At 41.6% G+C, this 22,741-nt stretch overlaps 2 protein-coding genes across 2 annotated transcripts in view; one reads left to right on the top strand and one right to left on the bottom strand.

Moving 5' to 3' along the window:
- clec16a (C-type lectin domain containing 16A) overlaps positions 1–19,258 on the bottom strand; it is a 30,501-nt gene extending 11,243 nt beyond the window's left edge. Inside the window, 17 exon segments of the mRNA XM_030088811.1 lie at positions 44–94; positions 1,486–1,530; positions 2,216–2,325; positions 2,578–2,697; positions 3,536–3,636; positions 3,721–3,832; positions 5,069–5,405; positions 8,635–8,751; positions 9,225–9,275; positions 10,398–10,572; positions 10,776–10,899; positions 12,376–12,381; positions 14,295–14,400; positions 15,599–15,747; positions 16,423–16,556; positions 16,958–17,086; positions 19,050–19,258. Of these exon segments, the coding sequence (XP_029944671.1) occupies positions 44–94; positions 1,486–1,530; positions 2,216–2,325; positions 2,578–2,697; positions 3,536–3,636; positions 3,721–3,832; positions 5,069–5,405; positions 8,635–8,751; positions 9,225–9,275; positions 10,398–10,572; positions 10,776–10,899; positions 12,376–12,381; positions 14,295–14,400; positions 15,599–15,747; positions 16,423–16,556; positions 16,958–17,086; positions 19,050–19,123 (1,941 nt within the window). The 5' untranslated portion in view covers positions 19,124–19,258.
- Positions 19,259–19,495: 237 nt separating this feature from the next.
- dexi (Dexi homolog (mouse)) lies at positions 19,496–22,538 on the top strand. Its single transcript, XM_030088812.1, has 2 exons — positions 19,496–20,378; positions 20,477–22,538. Exon 1 carries the CDS (start codon positions 20,007–20,009, stop codon positions 20,274–20,276), a length of 270 nt encoding a protein of 89 aa, XP_029944672.1. The 5' UTR covers positions 19,496–20,006; the 3' UTR covers positions 20,277–20,378; positions 20,477–22,538.
- Positions 22,539–22,741: the final 203 nt, after the last annotated feature.

Below are 22,741 nucleotides of genomic sequence, written 5' to 3'. Positions count from 1 at the left end.
AAAAAAAAAAAAAAAAAAGAAAGAAAGTTATTTAGTTACCAACCGTCATACTCCTGTATTCGTCTTCAAACATGTCCAGAAAGATTTCCTCCCCCTGTGGTTGAAGTAACATCATGTCAAATCAACATGATCAACTGATTCCAACAAATGTGAGGGTCTGATATCTTTCTGTTTGATTCACTTTAAGCTGCATATTTATGGTGAGACAGCTAGGTGAGACATATCATCCAGAAATATGTGAAGCATGTGAGACACGCTGGCTAAAAAATGAGTCACGCAGAGAATTTTGCACATGAAACACGTGAAAAAGGAGTTTTTATAATAATCCGCTAAACACTCGTCTCAAGAAAGTACAGAGTCTATTGGTGTTGTTGGTCAGTGGATACTGATGCTGCATGTACGACACAGGGCGCTGCCACATAACCACTGAGGCCTGTTTCAGATGCAACATCCCATTTAAAAGGAAGGTTTTAGTGTTTGAACTGGATTTCTTACAAAAATGACATTTAGGCATTAACACTTTATGTACCATTTTAGATTTTGTGAAATATTATCTTCTTGACCACTTTATCCTGCCTGGGGGCTCTGCAGCTGATCCCACTTTTAAAACCATGGCGTGGGATACAAAATAATATAAAATTAACACCTATCTCAATCAGCACATCCGTGTTTCTGTATTTTAACATTTCCTTCCTGTTCTCATCACTGTCAGTGGAGCACAAATCAGATAAGATGGTCTCGCTCCTCATCCCAGAAAGGGTTAAAGTCCACATTCGCAGATTCAAACATCAACAGTCAATCATCCAAAGACTGGATGACAAAACAGCTCCTAAAAATTCAGGTGCTACACTCCAAATAATTCATAGGATGTAGAGTAAATGCTTAACATCAGAGTGATTAAACAATTGTGTAACTTGAATTAGAGTCATGTGTTTTTTCTTTCGTTGCTAGACCGAGTTTAGATGTAAAGACGGTGAATTTATCTTATCTTCAGTGGTAAAGATAGCAGAGTAAATGCACAAGCGAAAGGAAAACACACCTGTGCCTGATCCCTCAAATGACAATGGAGTACAACTCAAAATGAAACCAAAAGCTTTGACTTGTGCTAATTCTGGAGAGTTCCCAGAGTCAGTTAGAATCCAGAAATCCACTTTCTGTTTTGCCGATGGCACCTTCACAGAAAAGGCCTCAGTTATTGTCAAGCCTTGCTGCATGACTGAAGTTCACCAAAAGGCTTGACCCAACTGCACCTTTTTCTTCTTCAGGTTTTTAAATGATCCCTAAAGAACTCCAGTTCACCCCTCCCATGTGTTCATTGTCTGCATGCTAGTAAGTTTTCAGTCACTGCTGCAGCAAATCTTTCTCTCTTTTTTGACCTTGTGTGCTTAAATGCTTGTATTTATGCGTCGTTGCGGGTCTGCAGTGTGTGCATTTAAAAACACTGTAGGGTGAATTTTTGTATTACTCGAATTGTCGTACACTTACTTTGTAGAATCTCCGTAGTAAATGCAGACTTTCCTCTCTGGCACCCTGCAATCACAACCGGGACACCGAGACTCAGCTGACACGCACCAAAAGAAAATCCTTTAACTTTTAATTTTAAGACGAAAAACTGGAAGTGCATTTACTGAATTCAATTTCTGAAAAGCAACAGGATGAGTCAACCTTGTAGTTAATTTAAAACTTCAATAAAGTCTGAAGTGACTATTTTATGGTCACGCACCTTTATGTATTGTGTTTATAAGATAACCGTTAGTGAGGGATCATTCATCGCAAACACTGACTGTGAAATGAAAGCAACCTTACGGATTGTTTGAGGTTGCAATTGCAAGACGTGAAGTGCTGTTGTGACACACACACGCACGCCAAAGAAAAAGAGTCTAAGTTTCAATACATGTCAGAATTCCAAAGGATGACAACATTTGCACAAATGCTTTCTGACGCATGGTGAGGATTCATAGGAAGAGCAGGTGTCGAGGTGAAACACCACGAGGAAAAATAGCAAAATAACTTCCCAAAACTTCAACAAAAAAAAAAAAAAAAACTTAAGTGCAAAGAGACAGAGAGAAGAGCCAGTAGAGGACAGAAGGAAAGAGCGCAGAGGGTGTGGACTGTGGAGATCTGTCAAAACATATTGGATCATCACTATAATTAGTTCCAAGGTAATCTGGACCAGTGGATTCCCAGTAAGAGATTAAGTTACAGGGAAACGTACCTCCAGGCATGCGAGATGAACATCTTTGATAATGCAGTGGCTCCCTGACAGCACCGACTGCTTCAGCAAGAGGCAGCTCAGCTCAAGGGTGGCAAGACGCACTTTCCCATCTACACACAAGCAGCAACAACACGTGACTTTATCATAAAGGATGATAAATTCAGGTAGAGACAGAATGTCAGGGAACATGAAACAATGCTTCATCTGTTATCTGAATGTCCTTTCAAGCATTTCCAATATGTGGAAAGCTAATAATGTATTTATTATGATGTGGTCCAATACATGGTGCTTTTTATTGTCACATTAAAACAAAGAAATCATCCAAGCAAAGTACGGATATATATAATTGTGTGTTGTGTTACCTGGTTGCGCGGCCTGGTTCATAACCCGGATTAGTCTTTCTACGAGCACCAGGCTGTAGGAGCTCCTCTCTTGGTCTGGAACTGGCAGCTGCAGGCGCTCCAGAAGATCACAGTTTATGCCTGCAAATAAATGCGCCGATTCAAAAAAAACAATGTGAAATACTGAACAGAAATTCAAATAAATATATTCCGTTCACGCAGCATGATGCAAACGATATTTATTGAGGAGACATAAACGTGATGACCACGCTCAGAGATATTTGATCAGACGCTGGATGAAGAAATTTATGAATTAAAAAGCTGTTATTGGAATGAAAACCATTAGTACTGTAAAGTCATCTACACCAAATGTCAAAGTCTGCTGACTGTTGCGGCTCCAGACGTGTTTATTCTTTTGGGTTCTTACCAGATTTAGTCCACATATTGCTATGATAAGATATTAAGAAGAGATTGCTTTTCATAGACAGGAAGCTGCATGCAGAGGCGGGGTGTGATGGGTGGTACAGACGCCAAGGCCTTTCCTGGCTCCTCTGGCCTTGCTGTGTCTATGCGGCGTCTCAGAGGAGATATAAGGTCATCAGACTGGAGACACTCGATTCCCCGTGTTGCTGGATGTGTGCTTTGCCTTTTCATTGTGTTGACAGAACCAAGGCCTTCCCTTCACCACACACGGTGTGCTTTGACATTTTTCTCCTTCGTAATCGTCAGATTTCAATGTTTCCTAAACAACTGCGATGTTGTTATTACCAAAATTTTGTGACGCTCCCTGGCAAACCTCCTGTCCTATCACGTAAAGGAAGCTGAAAAGTACTACTTTACTTTTGTGCAGGTGAACCATCCATTATTGGCTAATTCTGACCATTTCTCCACTGGGAGGCGAGAATGAATGAGTTTGACTTGTTTCTGATTTTGTGTGAGAAACTTATTTTGTAAACAGTAAATAAAGACCAAGGCCCACCTTTACTGTGTGAGACGGCATAGAGCAGACAGAGGACGAACAGGGCGTGGTAGTCGTCGTCGGCGCAGTCCAGGGCGCTGTACACCATGTCTAAAAAGGGTCTGCGGCAGGAAAACAGCACATATCACCACTCCAGTCAACTTCCAGTACACTTAAATGCTCCTTTGTGCTCGGCGAGCTTCTACCTGCTCCTCTGTGTGTGTGTGCGAGTGGCTGCAGCGGTCTTCTCCTCGTCCGTGATGTTCTGCTCGGTCAACTCAGACACTTTGCACTTCTCCATCACCACCATCTCTATTTCTGTGCAAAAGAAAACAGCGAGAGGAAGACACACTTTGTATTGGCATAGACGTCAGGAAGTGTGAACACCTAAGCCCAAGAAAAACCACACCGTTATTCACATCCCACCATAAACACACATCACAGCGATTACCAGAAATCCTTCTGGTAACTACGAGTTCCTTCCTATTATTCATTCAAAGTGATAGAAAGGAGTCTGGAAGACAATATCAGTTGTTCTTTTAAAATACCGAGGGCACAGGAGGTAAATGTGCTGAGAGCAAAGTATCAAACTTTGTGAAACACTGTACCAACTACACTGTGCCGCCTAACCGATACTTTATTAAAGTATTCAAACGCCAAATTATGTTGCGATGTGTGCAACCCTCCACCAAAAAGTCTACAAACAGCCTCAAAGTTTAGAAAAGGATCGTTTCATATGAAATGGTTTACATTGTAAAACGTGTATTACTACCAAAACACACATGCACACACAGAGCAGGAGTGAGAGACAGGCGGAGAGGTGAGGAGCACAGGATGGATGGTGCGTCACTGTGGAAATGGACAGTCGGCTGCAAATGGGATTGTGTTGTAGGTGCGATAGGTGGTAGCCATGGTAACCGTGGGGAAATCAAAAAAAGGTGCCAAACATGGAGAACAGCGGAAAGAGGGAGGCCTCATTGAGAAAACCAGAAAAAAGGTTTTTGGATTTTAGAAATTGGGGTGAACAGTACGACGTCATTCTCCTCTGAAACTAAAGTGAAGTCAAGTACTTAACCTCCATTTTTATCTGCAAAACGTTGTTCTGCAATGCTAAGATCAGTCTGAACTTCACGTAATGTTCTTCTCCCTTTCTATTTTTTTTTTTTTTTTTGTAGCTGGCACAGCGAGCAGAGTGTGTTACACTGTGACTGTTATGAAATTCCTCACGCTGGCAAAAAAAATTATTTCAGGCTTTTTGTGGTTGCACAACTGTGAAAACACACTTCTATGAAGCTCACTCATTTTCCAACATAGAATTTGGAGAAAAAAAAAAAAAAAGATCAAAGATGTCAATGACGTTTGCTTATTTTTGCACATAACACTACTGCAATAATGTGCAGATTTAACTTAATAAAAACATCATGAGTTCTCTCTCTTTTCTGTTCAGACATGAGGGCCGCGGCTGTGATGGCTACAGGAGAACCAAATCTTAGTGATGAGAGTGAAAAAAAACACAAACACAGTCCTGTTGTGTCCAATGAGACACACACTCACCTTCCGCCGTCTCCCCACTCGCTCTGCTTCCCTTAGAACTCCCACCTCCTCCTCCTCCACCTATTCCCTCTGTACCTTTTCCCTTCTCCCTCTCTCGACATCCCTCCCTCTCTCCTCTGCTGCCGTCCTCATCCCAGCCCTCCTCAAGTCCTCCTCCTCCGCCGCCGCCGCCGCCGCCGCTCGCCGTCCCGGCTCTTTCCTCGTCCTCCTCCTCGCCCAGGTTCTTGTAGTTCGGCCTCTTCTGCGTCCTCTTGCGGCCGCGGTGGCGGGACAGCTCCAGGGAGCGCTCCAGAGACTCGGGGGGCTTGACGAAGCGACGCACGCCTCCTGCACTGGCCTGGTCACAAAACGACAGAGTGAGATCTGTGTGAGCGCGGACAAAAGCCATAAGAGTTTTTTTTAAATCCTTTCTTGTGACAATACAATCGTGAATATATTAGTTATTGTTTGCATTAACTAAATGTCAAAATTAAGCAGTCAAGTATTGCAGGAAGTATGAAAAGTGCTGTAAATAAAGATTGATTTGATAAAAAAAACATTATGTGCACCCGCACCCCCTCAAAGAGAAGAAAACTGGACACACATGAAGTCAAACATACAGGTGTGTTTTATCTTCTCATACAGAACCAAGTCTTACAGTAAATGCTTCATGACTTATCTTGTTGTCACATCTCGTAAAAAAAAAAAAAAAGAAAAAGCAGCACACACCACTTCCTCCTTGATAAACTTTATCAGTGCAGGAAAAGAAATGACACGCACACACACATGCCACTTCCGTGTGGCTATACTGGAAGTAGCAGAAAGCCTTCAAGCTTACACTGCAAAGAACACACACATAACCTCACAGTGAACAGCTGTTCAATATGGTTTGGTTAAACTGAGTAATCCTGACAGTCCTGCTAATCCTGGGAGTTCTATTAAACGGCTTATTCATTGCTACTCATGAAGTAGTATCAACATGACTGTGATATTAATGCAATCCAGACCTGTGAATGTGTCTGGATGAGCTGTATACGGTCTGGAAAATACCAGAAACAAATGTGTACAAAGCATAGAGTCAGTAAACAGAGTTAAGAAATCTGAGTTGTAGTAAATAAAGAGATGCATAAACACTCGAGTTGGCCCGTCAGTGAGAGAAGTGAACTGGATTCCAGGACAAGCTGGCACGAGTGGCTTCATTTCTTCTCAAGGTTCACCTTTATTATAAAAGACAACCTGGCACTGCCATTTGAAACCAGGCTACCCAGTTTCACGTAACTCATTTTACTGACACAACCAACCCGACCAAACGCACGTGAAGTCGACACACACATACACCTGATGCGGCCCATCGACCGCATTCAAATCTGCAGTCGGAGCAGAGCAGCCCCATTTGTAGTTTCTCAGCATCTGCGCCTTCCTGGAAGGAAGTGTATGAATCACAAAGGTTATATGCATTAGCTCGGTGTTGTGTTTTCGGTTTTTTTTTTTGTTTACAGGTGAACTTAGAGTAAGTATGTATATCATGTATGTAAGCATTCACACGGTTTGTTATAGAGGACTGTGTGTCTGACAGTGTGTGTATGTAGCCAGGGCTAAAAACCACAAACTGGTGTGTGTGCGTATGTGCGTGTGTGTGTGTGTGTGTGTGTGTGTGTGTGTGTGTGTGCGTCTCACTTGCGAGCTGACTATGTTCTGGTAAACCGCTCGCAGCCTCAGCCAGTGCTGAGAAATAGATGGAGGTCAGGGGGAGCATGCACGGCAGCGCACATGAAGCAATTATAGCTGGGGACCGTCAACTGTCATAATGCTTCCCTCAGCCTCGTTCAGGAATTCGAACCGATACCGAAACCTGGTTGAAACCTTCACACTACAAATACCGTGGGTCCTTTCATCACTTCCAATAAGATATGCCAGACTCCATTAATATAATTTGACGTCAGGTTGTGGACCCCGCAAAGGCAGTAAAACAAGGACATCCGCACGTAAATATGCTTATCAGATGTAGATACACTCATAGAAGACACACCGCAGCTTTTCAAAGAAGGGCACCATCTGCAGAGAAGAGATATATATTTAGAGGATTTTAACGAACACTGAAACAGCTGCATAAACGTGTCAACAGATAAAAACTGACAACACGTATCTAACTGGTGCACTTGCAAGTAAAGCCGTCGACAGAGGCGAGGAGGAGAGAAAAACATTTCTTCCAGGAAAGAGATCTGTGTTAGGTGAACCAGCTCTGTCACCGTTCCATCATGTGACCTAATTTCCTGCCACATCACAGACAAACAGGAAGTACCCTCTGACCACCTGCGCAGAGACCGAGCCCACACCTCATCGGTCTGCTTTTTCATCTGCCATCAATCGAGCGGTAACGGGACCGATCTGACGTGGTGGCCGTTCAGATCTCTTCCTGTCCGTCGGACGGCTCAAAAACTGTGTTCGGCAAGCATACGAACTCATGCAGCAGGTAGTTATCAAGTACACAACGGACCACATGTGACTGCAAATTAAATTCAATGATTAAATGTTGAGTAATCGGTATTTTATTGGCATCATCACTTTTTTTGACAAGCAAATTTACGGTATATATTTTCAGCTTGAATGCTGCTGCACTTTCAAGAAAAAAAAGAGCTATTTTGAGCAAAACACCCGACAAACAGGCTTAAGAGATTTAAAAAAATTAGAAAATTGAACCATTTAAATTCAAAATACAATAAAAACACGCCGTTCTTAATGAATGAAAGCGCAAACAGCTGCAGGGCTCATGTCTGGATCTGGCTCTTGCGGTAGACCGAGACTATAGAGACATCACACCTCATGTCACATTCAGTGAAAAAGTAGGCCGTTTCTTACAACATGCGCAAGTCTGGCGAACGCGCGCACGCGCACACACACACAGCATAGAGAATAACCACATGAGTTCTCAGAAACGCTCACTACCGCAGCACACCCACCTGGCTTTACAAACAGATGGTCGAAAAATACAGAAGCCGGGGCGGGGCCACGGGGGAAGAGAAAGTGATGAAGGTAAAAGATAAAGAAGAAAGGAAAGAGGGCTTAGGAAATGAGAGGTTAGGGGAATCAGATGGGGGAAACATGGGGGGGCGAGGAAGGGAGAGACAGAAAGTGGTGAAAGAGGAGTGGGAAACGACGTGAAAATACAGGGAAATGAAAAAGGGACGCTTACAATAAAACTAAAACGCAAGAGAGGAGGAGAGAGGGAGAAACAGGAATAAGGAAGATAATGTTTTAAAAAAAAATGGAGCAAAAAAAAAAAAACTATGTTGAGTAATTTGAATACTGGTACCTTGATGTGGGTGAATCATGGAGAAAACCATGACCCTGTGATCTCACTACCACCTACACGCACTTCTGGAACTGTGTGTGTGTGTGTGTGTGTGTGTGTGTGTGCGGTTTTCTGCGTGGGAGTGCATCATTTCTTGTTTATGTGCCATGTGTGTTTCTGAGTATGTGTCTAGATTTTTTTTTTTTCTCATTGCGTTTTATCACAGCAAGAAGTACCAAAAATTTCAGCAACCCTAGAATTTCATGTAAATTTGTGCCGCCTGTGCATTAATTACCGTGTTCTTGAGGGTGTTGTGCACGTCTGTCGGTGGGGTGAAGACAGACAGGTCTCCATTGAAGATAACATCAGCCAGGGCGTTGACCAGGGGCTGATAGTGGATGATCAGAAACACCTGAAAAAGCAACATTTGGCCATTAAGTGAAAATCAATGACTCTAAGTTGTCTTTGAGATTATAATAAGAGAAAATAGATAATAAGAGATTAACTAAATATTTTCAGTCTCAAGCCAGAATAACAGTACATTTGTCAGATTAAAATGTTGACCTGAATGGCAAATAAAACATTTTTGAGGCTCAAAGTCTAAAATAACTACCACACTGATGGTGGTCCATGAAAAGCTGCGCGCTGTAGGGAGCTGCTCTCTTTCTTTCATTGTCTGGCTGCCGGCTCGTAAACCACATCATTTGATTAATTTGGTCGTTACCAGCCTTCCGTGGAAATTTGTGATGCCCTGTTTATTTGAATAAGGTGTGCAGAAGCTGGGAAATATCCAGGACATGTGGGGCAATCACTCTCCAGGACAATGTCCTGGACTAGTTCCATCGAAAAAAATGACGGCGCTTTACTGACGGGTACGGCGCTTACTTGAGACAGCAGGTAGAGAGAGACCTGAGGGTTGATCTTGCGCTCTTCAGACTATAATAAAACAGTAAAAGAGAAAATATAACACCAATAAAAGGCATTATTACATTACACCGAAAAGAAAAGGCACAAAACAAGAACACAAAGAGCTAAATAATTTCATCAACACTTTCAATGAAGAGGATCTTAAGGCCATTTATTGACTATCTTTTTGTTTAAGGGAAGAAAACATGTCAGATGTAGGTTTTTAATGTTTTTTAGTTTCAGGATATAACAGATACACAGACAGAAAGGCATGGTCCTAAATATGAGGTTTTGTGTGCAGCACTGCAAAGGCTTCAAAATGAAGAATTAACTAATAAATGAGTTTTGAAATTTAAAAAAAAATTCCCAGATTGAGTAACTTAGAAAGGACGGGTTTCATTATGAAGCATCAGTGGTGAACAGGAAGTATCAAGTAACCACAAGTCATTAACTGAGACCACTAGGCCTGTGGAAGGTAAAAAAAAAAATGATGAGAAGAATGCTGAAACTTGCTATAACTGTCATCTGTTTTGCATTGATTGGCAGTGCTGGGTGTCATCTCAGCAGCAGTCTGTCTTTCACAGTTGTGTCACTTCATGGTGGGAAGTTGCAGTTGTCCGGATTGTAAATGGTGTGCATGTTCCCATCATGCTCGCTGCCTTGCTCACCACACAGCAAGCCCTTCAGTTTTCAGTGCCATTGCTTCTTAAAGAACGCCACCTTGTGGGGCAAACTTGTAAGATGAAATCCTTTAGATTTCATCTGAAGTGTTAGAAGCATACCACAAAACTGTATTCAAGATGACATTAGAATTGTTGTTCTGTCTCATTCTGATTATTTCAAGTTCTACCAATTTTAGAAGATTACATATTGCAACTCTTCTCTGTGGGGCATTCAGTTAAAGCGCGGAGAAATAAAGTAAGCATGCTTTCAAAAGATGTATGACTAATTTTAATTTATTAATCTCATTGATTGCTACTTCATCTTTTCAGGAAATAAAATGCACATGCAGTACTCCTTGTTTATTCTGATAAATTAATTTTTTTTATATATCGTATTCAATTTGCACAGCCAACTGCAAGATGCCCATCCTCTTGCTGTTGAAAAATTAGTAAATAATCATCTAATCTAAAATAGCTGTAGACAACATACCGTTTCGGGACTAACCAAAGAGTAGACATAGAGGGGCAGGAAGAGGCGGTTGAGGAGGTGGTCGGTTAAAACGTCATTGAGGAATTCACAGTTGATGATGAGGATGTCGTTGAGATAGTGGAGATGGTCGAGGTGCTCTGCCACCAGGTCGCTCAACTTTCCTCTGTTCTTATGCCTGCGAGGAAGAAGAAAGGCGATCTCTTATTCTGACTGCTCACGAAATAATACAGTAACACACCAAATCACCACAGACATGAAGGAATAAAGGTGTTATAATGCACTGTACACAAAGTAACAGGATAACTGTTAGAAATCATAGACGAGACCGCCCCCTAGAGGCTGCAGTGAGACGCTCAATGAAGACAGAGAGACACTCACTCCTCATCCGTCTGCACACATTTGTCCAATTCAATGACGTGGCTGCCGATGAACCACACCAGGTTGCTGAAGTACGGCACGGCCGTCTTATCCCGGATGTAGTGCAGCATGTGCTGGTTGTCCACTGGGGAGAGGAGAGTCGAGAAGGAGGGGGCATTACCAAGGCAAGCCAGAGGTGACAGATGTGCAGGCACGCACACACACACACACACACACACACACACACACACACACACACTCACTTTTACCCATATGGACACACACTTTGTGAACCCAGTGAGTTACCAGAATGTGACAGGTATATATGGCTGCAGAAACATTCAAATCAAGTAGAAAATAAATAAAAAAACAGCAAACCCAGTCTCTTTTTAACTCAGATTTGCTGAGGTATAATTGCTTTTCTGGATATATTCCAAAGGCACCACGACTTTGTTAAAGTAGTAATGAACGCTTGTTATCATTAACGAGTGAATACAAATCAAGTGAAAAGGTCGAATGAGTCAGAAATGTTTGGCGCCACCAGTCCTGTGCAGCCTGCTTTTATTTCCAGCCAGAGGAAAGCAGCTCCAGTCAGGCTGCTACTCCCAAAACACCCAAATCTCTGAGTGAGCAGTGTGTTGATGAAGATACATCAATAAGTGCATGTGCTTAAAAGAAAAAAAAAAAAAAAAAACAGGATCTCTGATGTTGTTTCATTCATTTAAGCCAATCCATTTAGATTCAATATTATGGAATCAATAAACTATTATGGAAAGCTTTAAAGTCTAAAAATAGCTTGTCAAGCTGGTTGCACAGTGATATAAAAACCGATTTAACCACTGGATTTTATATTCTTTAAAACAAACACTTCAACAGCTAAAGACACTGCAGTGCAGAAAAAATTCAACATCTACTTCACAGTTTGTCTTAATTTACCATTTCCAGGAAAATCAGCATATAGTAAATAAAGAAAACTATCGAAGAATTCATTTAAAAAAAACGCTATTGTATTGAAATTGCACTGTCATCGCAAAATGTCCTTGTGTCGTAGTCCGCATGCAAACAAACCGCAGACCACAATTTAATGCTGCCAAATGACACAGGTCAAAACTCAGATGGGTAAATCGCGAGCAGCCAGATCAAATCACTAAATTGCACAATGGGAGACGGAGAGCGTGACGAACTATCAAACCCATCAGAAACATGACAACCAACATGTGGGGCTCAGCTGGAATTAAGTCTGCAAATAAATTACCCCGAGAAATCAAATCAGAACAAGCATGCAGGGTTTTTTTCTCTGCATGTGGTCGAGTGGATGATCCAGAATGATTTACAGGTATGTAAATTACAAAGACGCTCATCTACATACATTGATAACAAATACACCATCGGGAACAAGGAGGGCTGGGCAACAACATGTGAATGACTTTTGGAATTTTCATTTCAAATTTCAGGGTTCAAAAGTCAAAAGAATGCGATTTCACTCTGATAAATCCGTCTTATTAATCGCAGCATCTTGTCATGAGTCTGCTAAATGAACGACTGGCAATGACAAAACAACACCATGTTGCTAGAAGACCCAGCCCCGAGAAAAAAGACTGAATGAATGGAACCAACTTACATGAGACTGGAGTTAGGCAGATGGGGCGCGTAGAGGGGGGGCGGAGGGAGAGGGGGAGAGAGACAAGGAGAGGAAGAGGAGGAGCAGTGGTTGTTGAAGAGGAGGGAGAGGGAGGAGGGGGGGGAAACAGACACAGGGTTAATGTGAGTAAAGGGGGCGGCTGTGGAGGGGTGGAGGCTGAGAAGGACCCCGCAGGTATCGCCGTAAACAAACTGCAAACAATGGCACACTTGGAAAAAGGAGTTTCCACGTTAGGAAGACATGTCAAGCTTCAAACGGGATTTTCTAGCATAAACAACATGTAACTTGATGCAGTGATGGAATATCATTAGATTTTGTGCAAAAAGAAATCCTTTTCCAGGTTGTCACTCGTTGCAGTGAGAGCTGAAAGGAATCAGCAGGAAGCATCAAACAGGGGATGGAAGAAAGCTTTAGAAGGATCCTCATATGACTGAAATTAACAAATTTATTACAATTAACAAAAGCCGCATTAAGAGTCTAAACACCAACTTTGTACATGAAGTAGGAGTGCATAACAAATAGTTTGTACATGGTGCCATATTAATTCTTAAATTCAATCAACAGCATTAAATTGATGCTTCCCCTTGTACTGATTCCTTACTATCGCATACTCCCTTTTTGCAGATCAGTAATGACACATTTTCCCACAGCGCAGGGTTATTTCATTTGTGATTTCACTTGTAAAATCAGCTGTCGGTTAACTCTCAGGAGTTAAAGAGTCGGTATGTCATGAGCGACGCAGGAAAGCCAAGATGGACGGTACAGAGCGTTCCATGCAGGATGAGGCCGACACATACGAGGCCAGGGAAGAAGCCTGAGGTGGCGCGTCGCAGCCACTTCCTGTCTAAGTGTTGTTACAACATTCAATGAGATGCTTCCCCTGGAATGACGAACCATGAGGGAGAACGGAGAGACGGCAGAAGGAGGAAGCAGAATAAAGCATGATGTACAGAGGAAACGGCTGAAGATGTGTTGTTGTTTTGCATTTTCAAAATCAGGGCAGACCTGCAGCTCCGCACGGGAAAGGTGCTGTGAAAAAGATCCTGGATCCTTCTGGTGAAGTTCAACAATCTCTTTCCATGCTAGGCTGCCTTAAGAATTGTTTCTTAACTGAACATCTGAGCAAAGGAGGCGATGCTAAAGCTCAAAGTAAACTTACCTGAAATGATATTCACACACAACGTTAAAACTGACGGTACTTCATCTAATAGTCTTCCTCTGATTTCTATTATTCTATTTCAACATTTCCCAGCATACACCATGCTACTTTGTTTTGTCATTTGGAATCTAAATCTACAGTGACTTTGAAAAAATCTCATACAAAAGTGTGGAGAGACAATAAGTCAATAAAATATTTATATCTAAATAGCTTTATAAAGCTAGTCTCATGAAAGTGCTACTGAAGTCTGAAAAAAAAAGAGAGGACATTATAGGATAAGACATTCTGAAAGATTCTTCAGATTATTAATAAAACAGCTGTGTGTTTTGTCTAATAAGCTCCGATGTTCTTACATCTGCTTTCAGATTTTCCTCATTTTCCTCAGCTGTCAGGTAATCCGTAAACAGATTTTATCGTTTTGCTGCATCAATCTATAAATAATACCTCAAAGGTGATACTGGCACAACATACATTAAGAAAAGCTTATTGAATGATGATAGGCTACTGATAGAAGTATTAAAAGTCAGAAATTCAGCGGATTAAAACACGGATTGTTTCAGTGTTACCTGTTAGTCATGCCCATGCACCAGAAGCAGCAGCGAGAAGAGAAGAAGAGCACAAAGAGAGGAGGTCGGCAGTCCCAGCACCCGCAAGCTCTCGTGTGTGTGTGTGTGTGTGTGTTAGCACCCGTGTGCGCGTGTGACGTTAGCGTGGACCGGTGCATGTTCCCGGCACTCACCTTTGTAGACGTTGAGTGTGATGGTGCGGACTGCGATGCGGACCATGCTTTCAGGGTGGTTGAAAAACTTAATGGCCTCGGTGTACAGGGCAAAGTCATTAGTGTGCTGTGTGTGGGAGACAGAGAGGGGGCGCCGGTGAGCAAAGGCAATGCTTCGCACCGCCACGCTCAAGACCACAGAGAGAGAAATCAAGCAGCTTGTACAGACAGGAGGCTGAGCGGCTTTGTGTGTTCATAAGAAAATACATATTAAAACTGATTTTAATGTTGGTCTTCTGGTCATCTCTCTCTGTACCAGTGCCTGCACCTCCATTCCAATCATTTCTCAATCACTGTGACTTCTAGGGAATAACTAGGTTGGAGGAATGAAGTAATTACCCAGAAGTCACACCAAATGATAAATCCGACCCTGACAACAAATCCAAACCAAGAGCTTGAGCTCTGTTTTCAAAACGAGCATTGTGTCGACCTGAAAAAGACATGAAATGAATAACTGAACTAATGAAGAAGCTCATTCTCAACACAATAAATAAAACACTGTGCAAAAAGATGAAGAGACTGCTGCATTTCACATCTGAATGATCCTAAGGATGTAGACAATAAACCCTAGTTTCACCAACTAAATATGTAAATACTTAAATATGATATAGGCTTTCAGATCAACACAATGGGTCTGGTTTTGGCTTCAGGGTAAATGCTACCATCGACAGTACACCAATAACTTTCCCCAGTGCACACAGGCCAATGAAAAGTCTACAGATCTACAGCTGAAACGTCAGGTTAACAACGGCACAAGCTATTGAGGGAGTTGGGCTTCTTAGGCATTGACATATATACTCATATACACACACGGATCACAAACATAAATTTAAAAAAAAAAATACACTCATGTACAAATGAAAGTCCTGTGGTGTCAGTGATACTCAGATTAAAGAGAGCTATTGGCCCTTATTTGAAATATATTGCACAAAAAAAGTGAACATCAGAAGAATCGACTCGTCGACAAAGGGAGCTGACAATTTGCCGCAGGAAACAAAACAAGAAATGTGAAAAATGACAATTTTACACTCCCTAGTTCCCAGTAGCTGGCTGTAGAAATATTTGTTATTGATGCCAACACAGGATTAGTTGAGAGAAACTGCAAATTACATTGCAATTGTGTCTTTTTGTGATCTATACCCTCGCTCCATTCATTCTCAGTTTCTCTCTCACTATCATCCACTCCCACACAGAAGTGCTGCCGCTGAATAAAGAATCCTCCTCCTCCTCCTCCTCTTCCACCCGTCATCCCTCTGTAGCCTCACCTCATTGTAGAAGAAGTGCACGGTGTGGTTGTTGAGTTTCAGCGACAGCGTCTTGAGGAAGGAGATGTAGTAAGCCATGATCTCCTCGTCCGAGAAATCAAACTTATGGACAATGATGGAGTTGACGTGGTTGTTTGACAGGAGATAATCTGCGATTAAAGAAGATGAACTTAATCGACAATGAGGGACATGAGCAGCTTTGTTATCTGCAGACAATCTTGTAATTAATTAGAAAAGTGTTTATAGACAGAAACACACAAATTCACTGCACTGTCATGCTTAATAAACAGTGAAGATGGTCTTTCACAGCCATGGCTGCATTCAGTACATACAGGAACAATGAATTGATCAGCCTGTGATAAAAGTGGTTGTTTTCTTTAATTTCAACAAACCTGAACCTAAACAATACGCTACCATTTCTAAGATTTCAGCTCACTGAGCAATGGAAGCACATTTTATAAGAAGGCTTCAGTCTCCTAGCAACAACACAAAATTAACTGCAGCAGCCTGCTGTATATTTGAAATTTTCATCACGAATGGGAGTGTGAAATACAATTCAATAGCTAAACAAGGCTTCATTTTGGTGATATTCAGCACAACAAGTCTGTCATAAATGCTCTACTTCCATACCATTTACCATTTATACATCAATGAAAAAAACAAACAAAAACAAACAATCCCATTTTACATTAAAATATGACATATTTCCACACCATGCAATCAAATAAATCAAAACCCAGAAAAAAAAAAGAATGAAATAGTGATTACAAGTTCAAAGTAAAAGTTCTACTTTTCCCAGAGAGACTCTCACTGAAAATACTCACACAGGGACGTCTCGTGGCTGATGTTTTCAAACAGTATGTTGAGGGTCTGGAGGAGCTGGACACACACATATCGCCCAGACTTTTGACGCAAGATGTTCAAGAAGAAGGCAAACATGTTCTTCTCCAGGAAGAAGCTGATCACGCAGAAAAAGACAAAAAAAAAAAAAAAAAGAAAAATCAAATTATGACCATAAGTTACTACAGAAAGAAGACTGATTTTAATGGCTTGCAAACAAGACGCATGTAAACAGTACGAACATGTCATTGATTTAAGTTCGACTGTGAACCAAGTTGAGACGTTGTTCCCTATGGAACGAGCAGGACTGCTTATTATGGTTTTAAAATAATTTTCCAGAGTCTGAATTACACAGTCACTCACATTCACACAATTATTCACACATTACCGCCGATAGTGACAGCTTCCATGTAAGGTGCTCGCAACTTAAACACATCGATAGGGAAAGAAGGAGGATCGACCTTGAGAGCCTCTCTGCGCTGGTGCGGACCTGTTAAAATGCAATTAATTGAGACTTACTCAAACACAGAGCTGTCATTCTGGTCTCCCCAGATGAGGATCTCTGTAATGGATCGGATGGTCTCCACCAGGAGGTTTCTGTTGTGGTCCGTCACGGTGGTGTTTTTGGTCAGAACATGGTACATATATCTAACAGACAGACAAGCACGGAAAATTAATGGATGGCAGAGGTAAAATGAAGTTATTAAAGCATCATAGCAGTGGTTTTCAAACTTCAAACTTCCACCAAGAAAACATCCCCCCCCAGCAATGCGCTCCTTCAATACTGTGCTCCCTTTGGTCCTTCGCCCCAGTTTGAAAGCGTTCTCCATGGAAAGCTTTGAGTGAAAATGAGCTGATTAAAATACTTTGGGTGACATTTTTTAAAGCTTTGGCTAAAGAACTTGCACAAAATCTCTAACTTGTCAGGTGATGATGCCACTGTCAAGACTGTCAAGTGACACGACTGAGGAGCTGTTGCTCCATTTTTAACTGAGCTGCTGCAGCAAGCTGCTTGAGAATGGCTGCCATTACTGCATGGAGACAGTTGAATTCACCAAAACAAGGCTGCAGCGTGATTCCTCCAATCCTGCAGCTTATTTGGCTTGAGGTATTAGGTATCAGTGTATGTAGGGATGCATTCTTTTGCACATTTCACAGGCTCTTGGTGAGTGCTCAGCTTGTAATACACCACCACAGTAATCTCAGGAGTACACTGAGTTTAACACACATCACAGTTCTGACAGGAAATCCTGTTGCTGAACCTTGCATGCCAGCTATTTATAAATTTTGGACAAGACTTGCGATGTGAAAAACATGATAAAGTGAACTAGTACATAGATCATGTTGGCATTCAGTCTAAATCACAAAAGTTCGCTATGTTAATTCACACTTCACAAAGAAAAGCACAGCCCATCTGTTTCAACTGTGATCATCAGGTGGACTATGCAGATTCTTAAAAGCAACAAAATCAAGATTCAGTTTAAATTCCTTTTTCTATTCACTGTGCAATAACTTGCTGTTGAACAACTGTTTTCCAAATTATATAGACACATTCTCTCCTTCCCCTTATCCTCCCCCATCCTTCACTGGACAGTGTAACATAATCTTTCCATGAGACTGTGCCTTTCTCTTTTAGTTTGACTATGTATAATTTCTCTTTCTGTATTTATTCTTTTTTTTTTTAATGCTGTCACTTTGGCAATTTATTGCTTGCAAAAGAGATTATTAAACCATCAGCATGTTTGACAGGTCAGTTCACAATAAATACAAGCTTGCAATTCAGGATGTCTTCATGTTTGATTTTAGAATGCATTTATTCATTTGATTGTTCTTTCGTACCCAGTTCAGTTGCTTTTTATGTTGCATTTTGTTGTAAGCCTGCTTTCAGCTACAAACTATTAATGAAGTATTAATGATTTTATACTTAGTATCGTTTCTTTGACAAACTTGGAAAAATTATATCATTGAGTTAAGAGGGTGATACAACTAATCAACTAAATCGATTGAGTTATGTTGGTAAGATCATTGAGGATTTGCTAAAATGTTTCCACTGCAAGTCTACGAGGTAACCTGCAGGTCGCATGCCCACTTTAATAACAATCACATTGAGTTTTCTCTAATTTTAACTGGCTGGAGTCCTTCTCATGCAGTTGTAGATTCGGACCTTGTGTTTGGAATACCTTTCACTGAGCTTAGTAAGGTTCAAAGTGCTTCACACAAAACCTACAAGCCAACAATGTGACAGAACAAGCTCACAGGTTGATCTTGATTTGATATCAGTTCCCACTCAAAACCTCCTGTGCAGACCCCTAAACTGTTTGATGCTCAGGTTGTTAGATGCTGAAAATGTTTACATAATGTTCTTTTTTCTGAAACCATGACATATCAAGCCTTTTCTGGGATGCCATTATAAGCTAAACCCCAGCTCAACTAGTAAAGTTAAAGCGATAGTCATGCATCCTAAAACTTCACAAACAGTCTGCACACCTAGATCACTGCACTAAGCTAACTTAAGGTCCTTATAAACTGGACTAATGGTAACGCTGTCAGTCGTTTCCATTCCCGGTGGTAAATGTGGCTAACATTAGCCTATCTAGAGCTAACTACTCACTTCAAATGGTCCAGCGAATGGATGTTTTTCGATTTTCCTTGTCCTCCAACCCAGCTCCGTGACCGGCCGAACATGGTTGCGATTTTAAAGTGGGCCGCTGATTCGCCAGGTGTGCTATTCTTCTCAGGTTAGCGACCGCATCTCTCCTCAACACCCACTTTCCCGTAGCAGCTTAGCAAACAGAGGGTGATATGCGGCGATCGCAGCACTGGAGGGGTCATTGCGTAACCATTTTAGAACATTCCAAGTGCCTGGGAGTTGTAGTTTCTTCTTCGGAGCAGTACCGTTACGTCGTGAAAAAGAACTAGCGTAGAAGTACTACAGCACGTTAGCAGTGACGTAGAAAAGCAGCGACTCGGTCTCCCCCAGGCAGGCCGCTGGATGATTGACAGCCCGATAAGCCAATCACAGTGGAGCCTGTCAATCACTGGGCCAATCAGGGGTCGAGGCTTCTTGACGTGTGATCTGGACTGTTTTGATGCAGTGGCAGAAATGTTAGAAGATACGTTTAGCCATAAAAACCAACGCAGGTGACGTTTTTTTTATATGTTGGTGTTTTTTGCTGGGACGGATCTGTGTGCCGGGGAATCGACATCGCTTTGTTTGTGGAGGAGTTTGTTCACGAGGCCCCCGCATGCTACTGTTTTAGCCACCACCATCTGGCATGGCGTGAATTCCGCAAACCCGAGGAGCCAATGTCAAGAATCCGTCGAGCGAGCTGACATGATATTTTAATACTGTCTCCCGGTTATTATTAGCTATGAACGCAACGCTGCCGAGTTTAGTGGCTTTGGTGTGTTTTTTCTCCGGTCCGTTCAGATAAACTTCCAGGGAGTCCACTGCTGCAGGTCGGGACGAGTGGAAATGGACGCTCCTGTCCCATCACCCCAGACAGAGTGGTCGCAGTAACCCCCATCCACAGCCAGACCCCCCAAACCGTGGCGTTCTTTGTCTTCTATGACACACCCAATTTATGCCCAACTAGATTCGGTGGAATCGCTCCTGGACGAACTTCCATATATGTTTTATCTGGGCCTGTTCTTTGTGAACGTCCTGATCCTCTACTATGCGTTTCTGATGGAGTACATAGTCCTGAATGTGGGGATAGTGTTTCTGCCTGAGGACATGGACCAGGCGCTGGTGGATCTCGGGGTGCTGTCCGACCCGGCCTCGGTTCCTTATGACACAGACACGGAGCTGGACGTGTTTGAGGGATATCTGGAGTGAAAGAATCACTTTGAAGACTCCTCTGTCAACGATGGAGCAAAGAATTCACTCTAAATGGATATTAGCGCAGCCCCTCTCTCACAGAGACTTGACAATCAAAAGGTAAGCAGTAAACACGTGAAAGTACGTTTTGAAGACTTTCTTTTTTTGTTGGGAAGTGTTGATAATGTGCTGTGCAACTTGTGTGTCTTTGCCCCTAGGCTGTCTCGACTCAAAGAGAGGTAGCTGGAGGATAATCTTCAGCACCACTGGCCATTCAAACAATGGCTCCTCCATGGGAAGAGAATTTGCACTATTTAAGCTGTGACTCTGCTGGCAGTTTCCTGTGATGGACAATGGAAGATAAAAACTAAGCACAATGTGCTGCAGGTGCAGAGAGACAGCTGCTCTCTTCAAATGAAAAATGAATGTCATCAGAGCTGTGGACCATGCTTCACCCCCCCCCCCCCCCCCCCCCCCCCCCCCCCTTGTGTTTCAGTGTTTGTCTTGAGATAGAAACAAGCCAGGATTTGAAATCGAACCGTTACAGATGTTGCATGATTTGGATACTTTCATGAGGAAATGACTTGATATTTGCCACTTCAGTTTAAGTTATGACATCCTTGGAGTGAGACTTCTCAAAGGACTGGGATGCAGAAAAAAAAAAGTCTACTGTAGGCATGTTGCATAGCTAATTCAACTATTTTAACATTTCGTTTTAATTTGTGAAAAGAGGATTCATCGCTGCTTTGGCGTGATTCAAAGAAGAGTGTCTTCCGGGGTAATCCATACTGTAAAAATGTTCAGGGATGCATTACTCTCTCAGGAGCTCGGTTAGAAACTGGGTGCACTTGCAAAATGTAACATTGAGACTGGACACAGGCTGTGATGCTGTCAGATGTAGAAGAACCCTGAGTTTTTCACTTCATAGATCAGGAACACACCAGAGAATGGTTTTCACATTCTTCATTGTCACAGCAAAAAAAAAAAAAGTATTGAGTCATCTAGTAAACTTTGGTTCTTTGATCCTGATTGTTCATCTAGCCTGTCAGTAATTTCGGTTTATGTACATTTTTATCGTGTAAAACAAAACAACATGTTAGTTACAGCCAAATGTCTCAAGGTTCAGAAGTAGTGCCCTGTATTTTAACGTTTTCAACATCATCCTCTATTTGTTGCACGCTTTTTATGATTGCAAGAGACTCAATGCATGACAATAGTTGTTTTTTAAAAGGGTTTTTAGTTATAAAAAGTCAGTTTTATTGTATTTTGTTTTGTTTTCCATTGATATTAATTTAGAATTCCTCTCATGAAGTTCTGAACAGCAATAACTAACTGGATAATAAAAGCTGTGAGGTTATTTAGGTTTTACAAATCGGATCATTCACATGTTAAGAAACCTTCCTTTTATCATTATTTTTTTTAATTCATGATTTTGGAGCCTGGAAAGAAAAAAAAAGTATTTTTCAATGATATGTGTGCATTTGTCAAACTGAGCAAACTGTGCATTAATGCAAACACAGATATTGTGACTGTCAACCAAAAATAACTGAAGCAACAAAAAGTTAGCATTTTATACTCCAACTCAGTTTTATTGCCTGACTGATGGAGCGTTACATTCTACAGGAGCCTTTCACCCACATGTTTCTGCTGTACGGAACTGACTATTTACACTGCATCTAGTTAGCTTTAATGATACACTGAATATTATTATGCTGTAATATTATACTCAGTGACATTATATAGTCAACTCAAAAGAAAAGTCTTGATGAAATCTAAGAAAAAGAATGTAAGTAAATAAATCCCACCTTGTAGCAAATCCCCCTTTTTCAAGAGATTTTATTTGAGTTCAATTAGGAGTGATGGTTGGTAGCTGATGCCAAATTAATTCTTATGTCTTTTTTCTATGAAGGTTGTCACTGAGCAATATTACATAACTTGAATTTGTAAAAACCAGTACTTCATTTAATATATGTAGGAAAACCATTGAAGTGACAGGTTCTTAAAGCTCAGGCTCTTACTTTTCATCAGATCTGTCAAAAGATACTGTTTGTCATACAAAAGACGGTCTTCCTCCAGATGAAATGTAAAAACATATTTGATACACTACTGTGACCGAGCCTGATCCTCACAATGGAAATGAGCAGTGTTCTCAAAATACCCAGCGCTTGTCATTCCTCCTCACCTGCCTCTCTGCGGACACACACATATTCTAATAAGCTACGGAGCGCAATAAAGTTTATTTTCCAATGTGTATGTAATAAACTTCAAGTGAACACCATGTTTAAGCCTCAAACCTGAGCATTTCTTTTCTACACATGATATTGATGTTGTTGATTTCTGACTATTGAGCATACTTATTATTAATCCTCGATGGGGAAATCCCTTTACTGAATTGGCCCAATCGCTGTAATGTGTCAATATAACCACAAGAGTGAGACAGCACACCACAGAGTAGCAGCACCGTGGTGGAAGGCTTCTGATCG

Source organism: Salarias fasciatus, chromosome 4 (genome assembly GCF_902148845.1).
Source record: "Salarias fasciatus chromosome 4, fSalaFa1.1, whole genome shotgun sequence".
Lineage (NCBI taxonomy): Eukaryota > Metazoa > Chordata > Actinopteri > Blenniiformes > Blenniidae > Salarias > Salarias fasciatus.
This window is presented reverse-complemented; position numbering and strand designations above follow the sequence as displayed.

Coding starts and splice junctions, on each gene's coding strand:
- dexi (XM_030088812.1), top strand. CDS start 20,007: ATGACACACCCAATTTATGCCCAACTAGATTCGGTGGAATCGCTCCTG.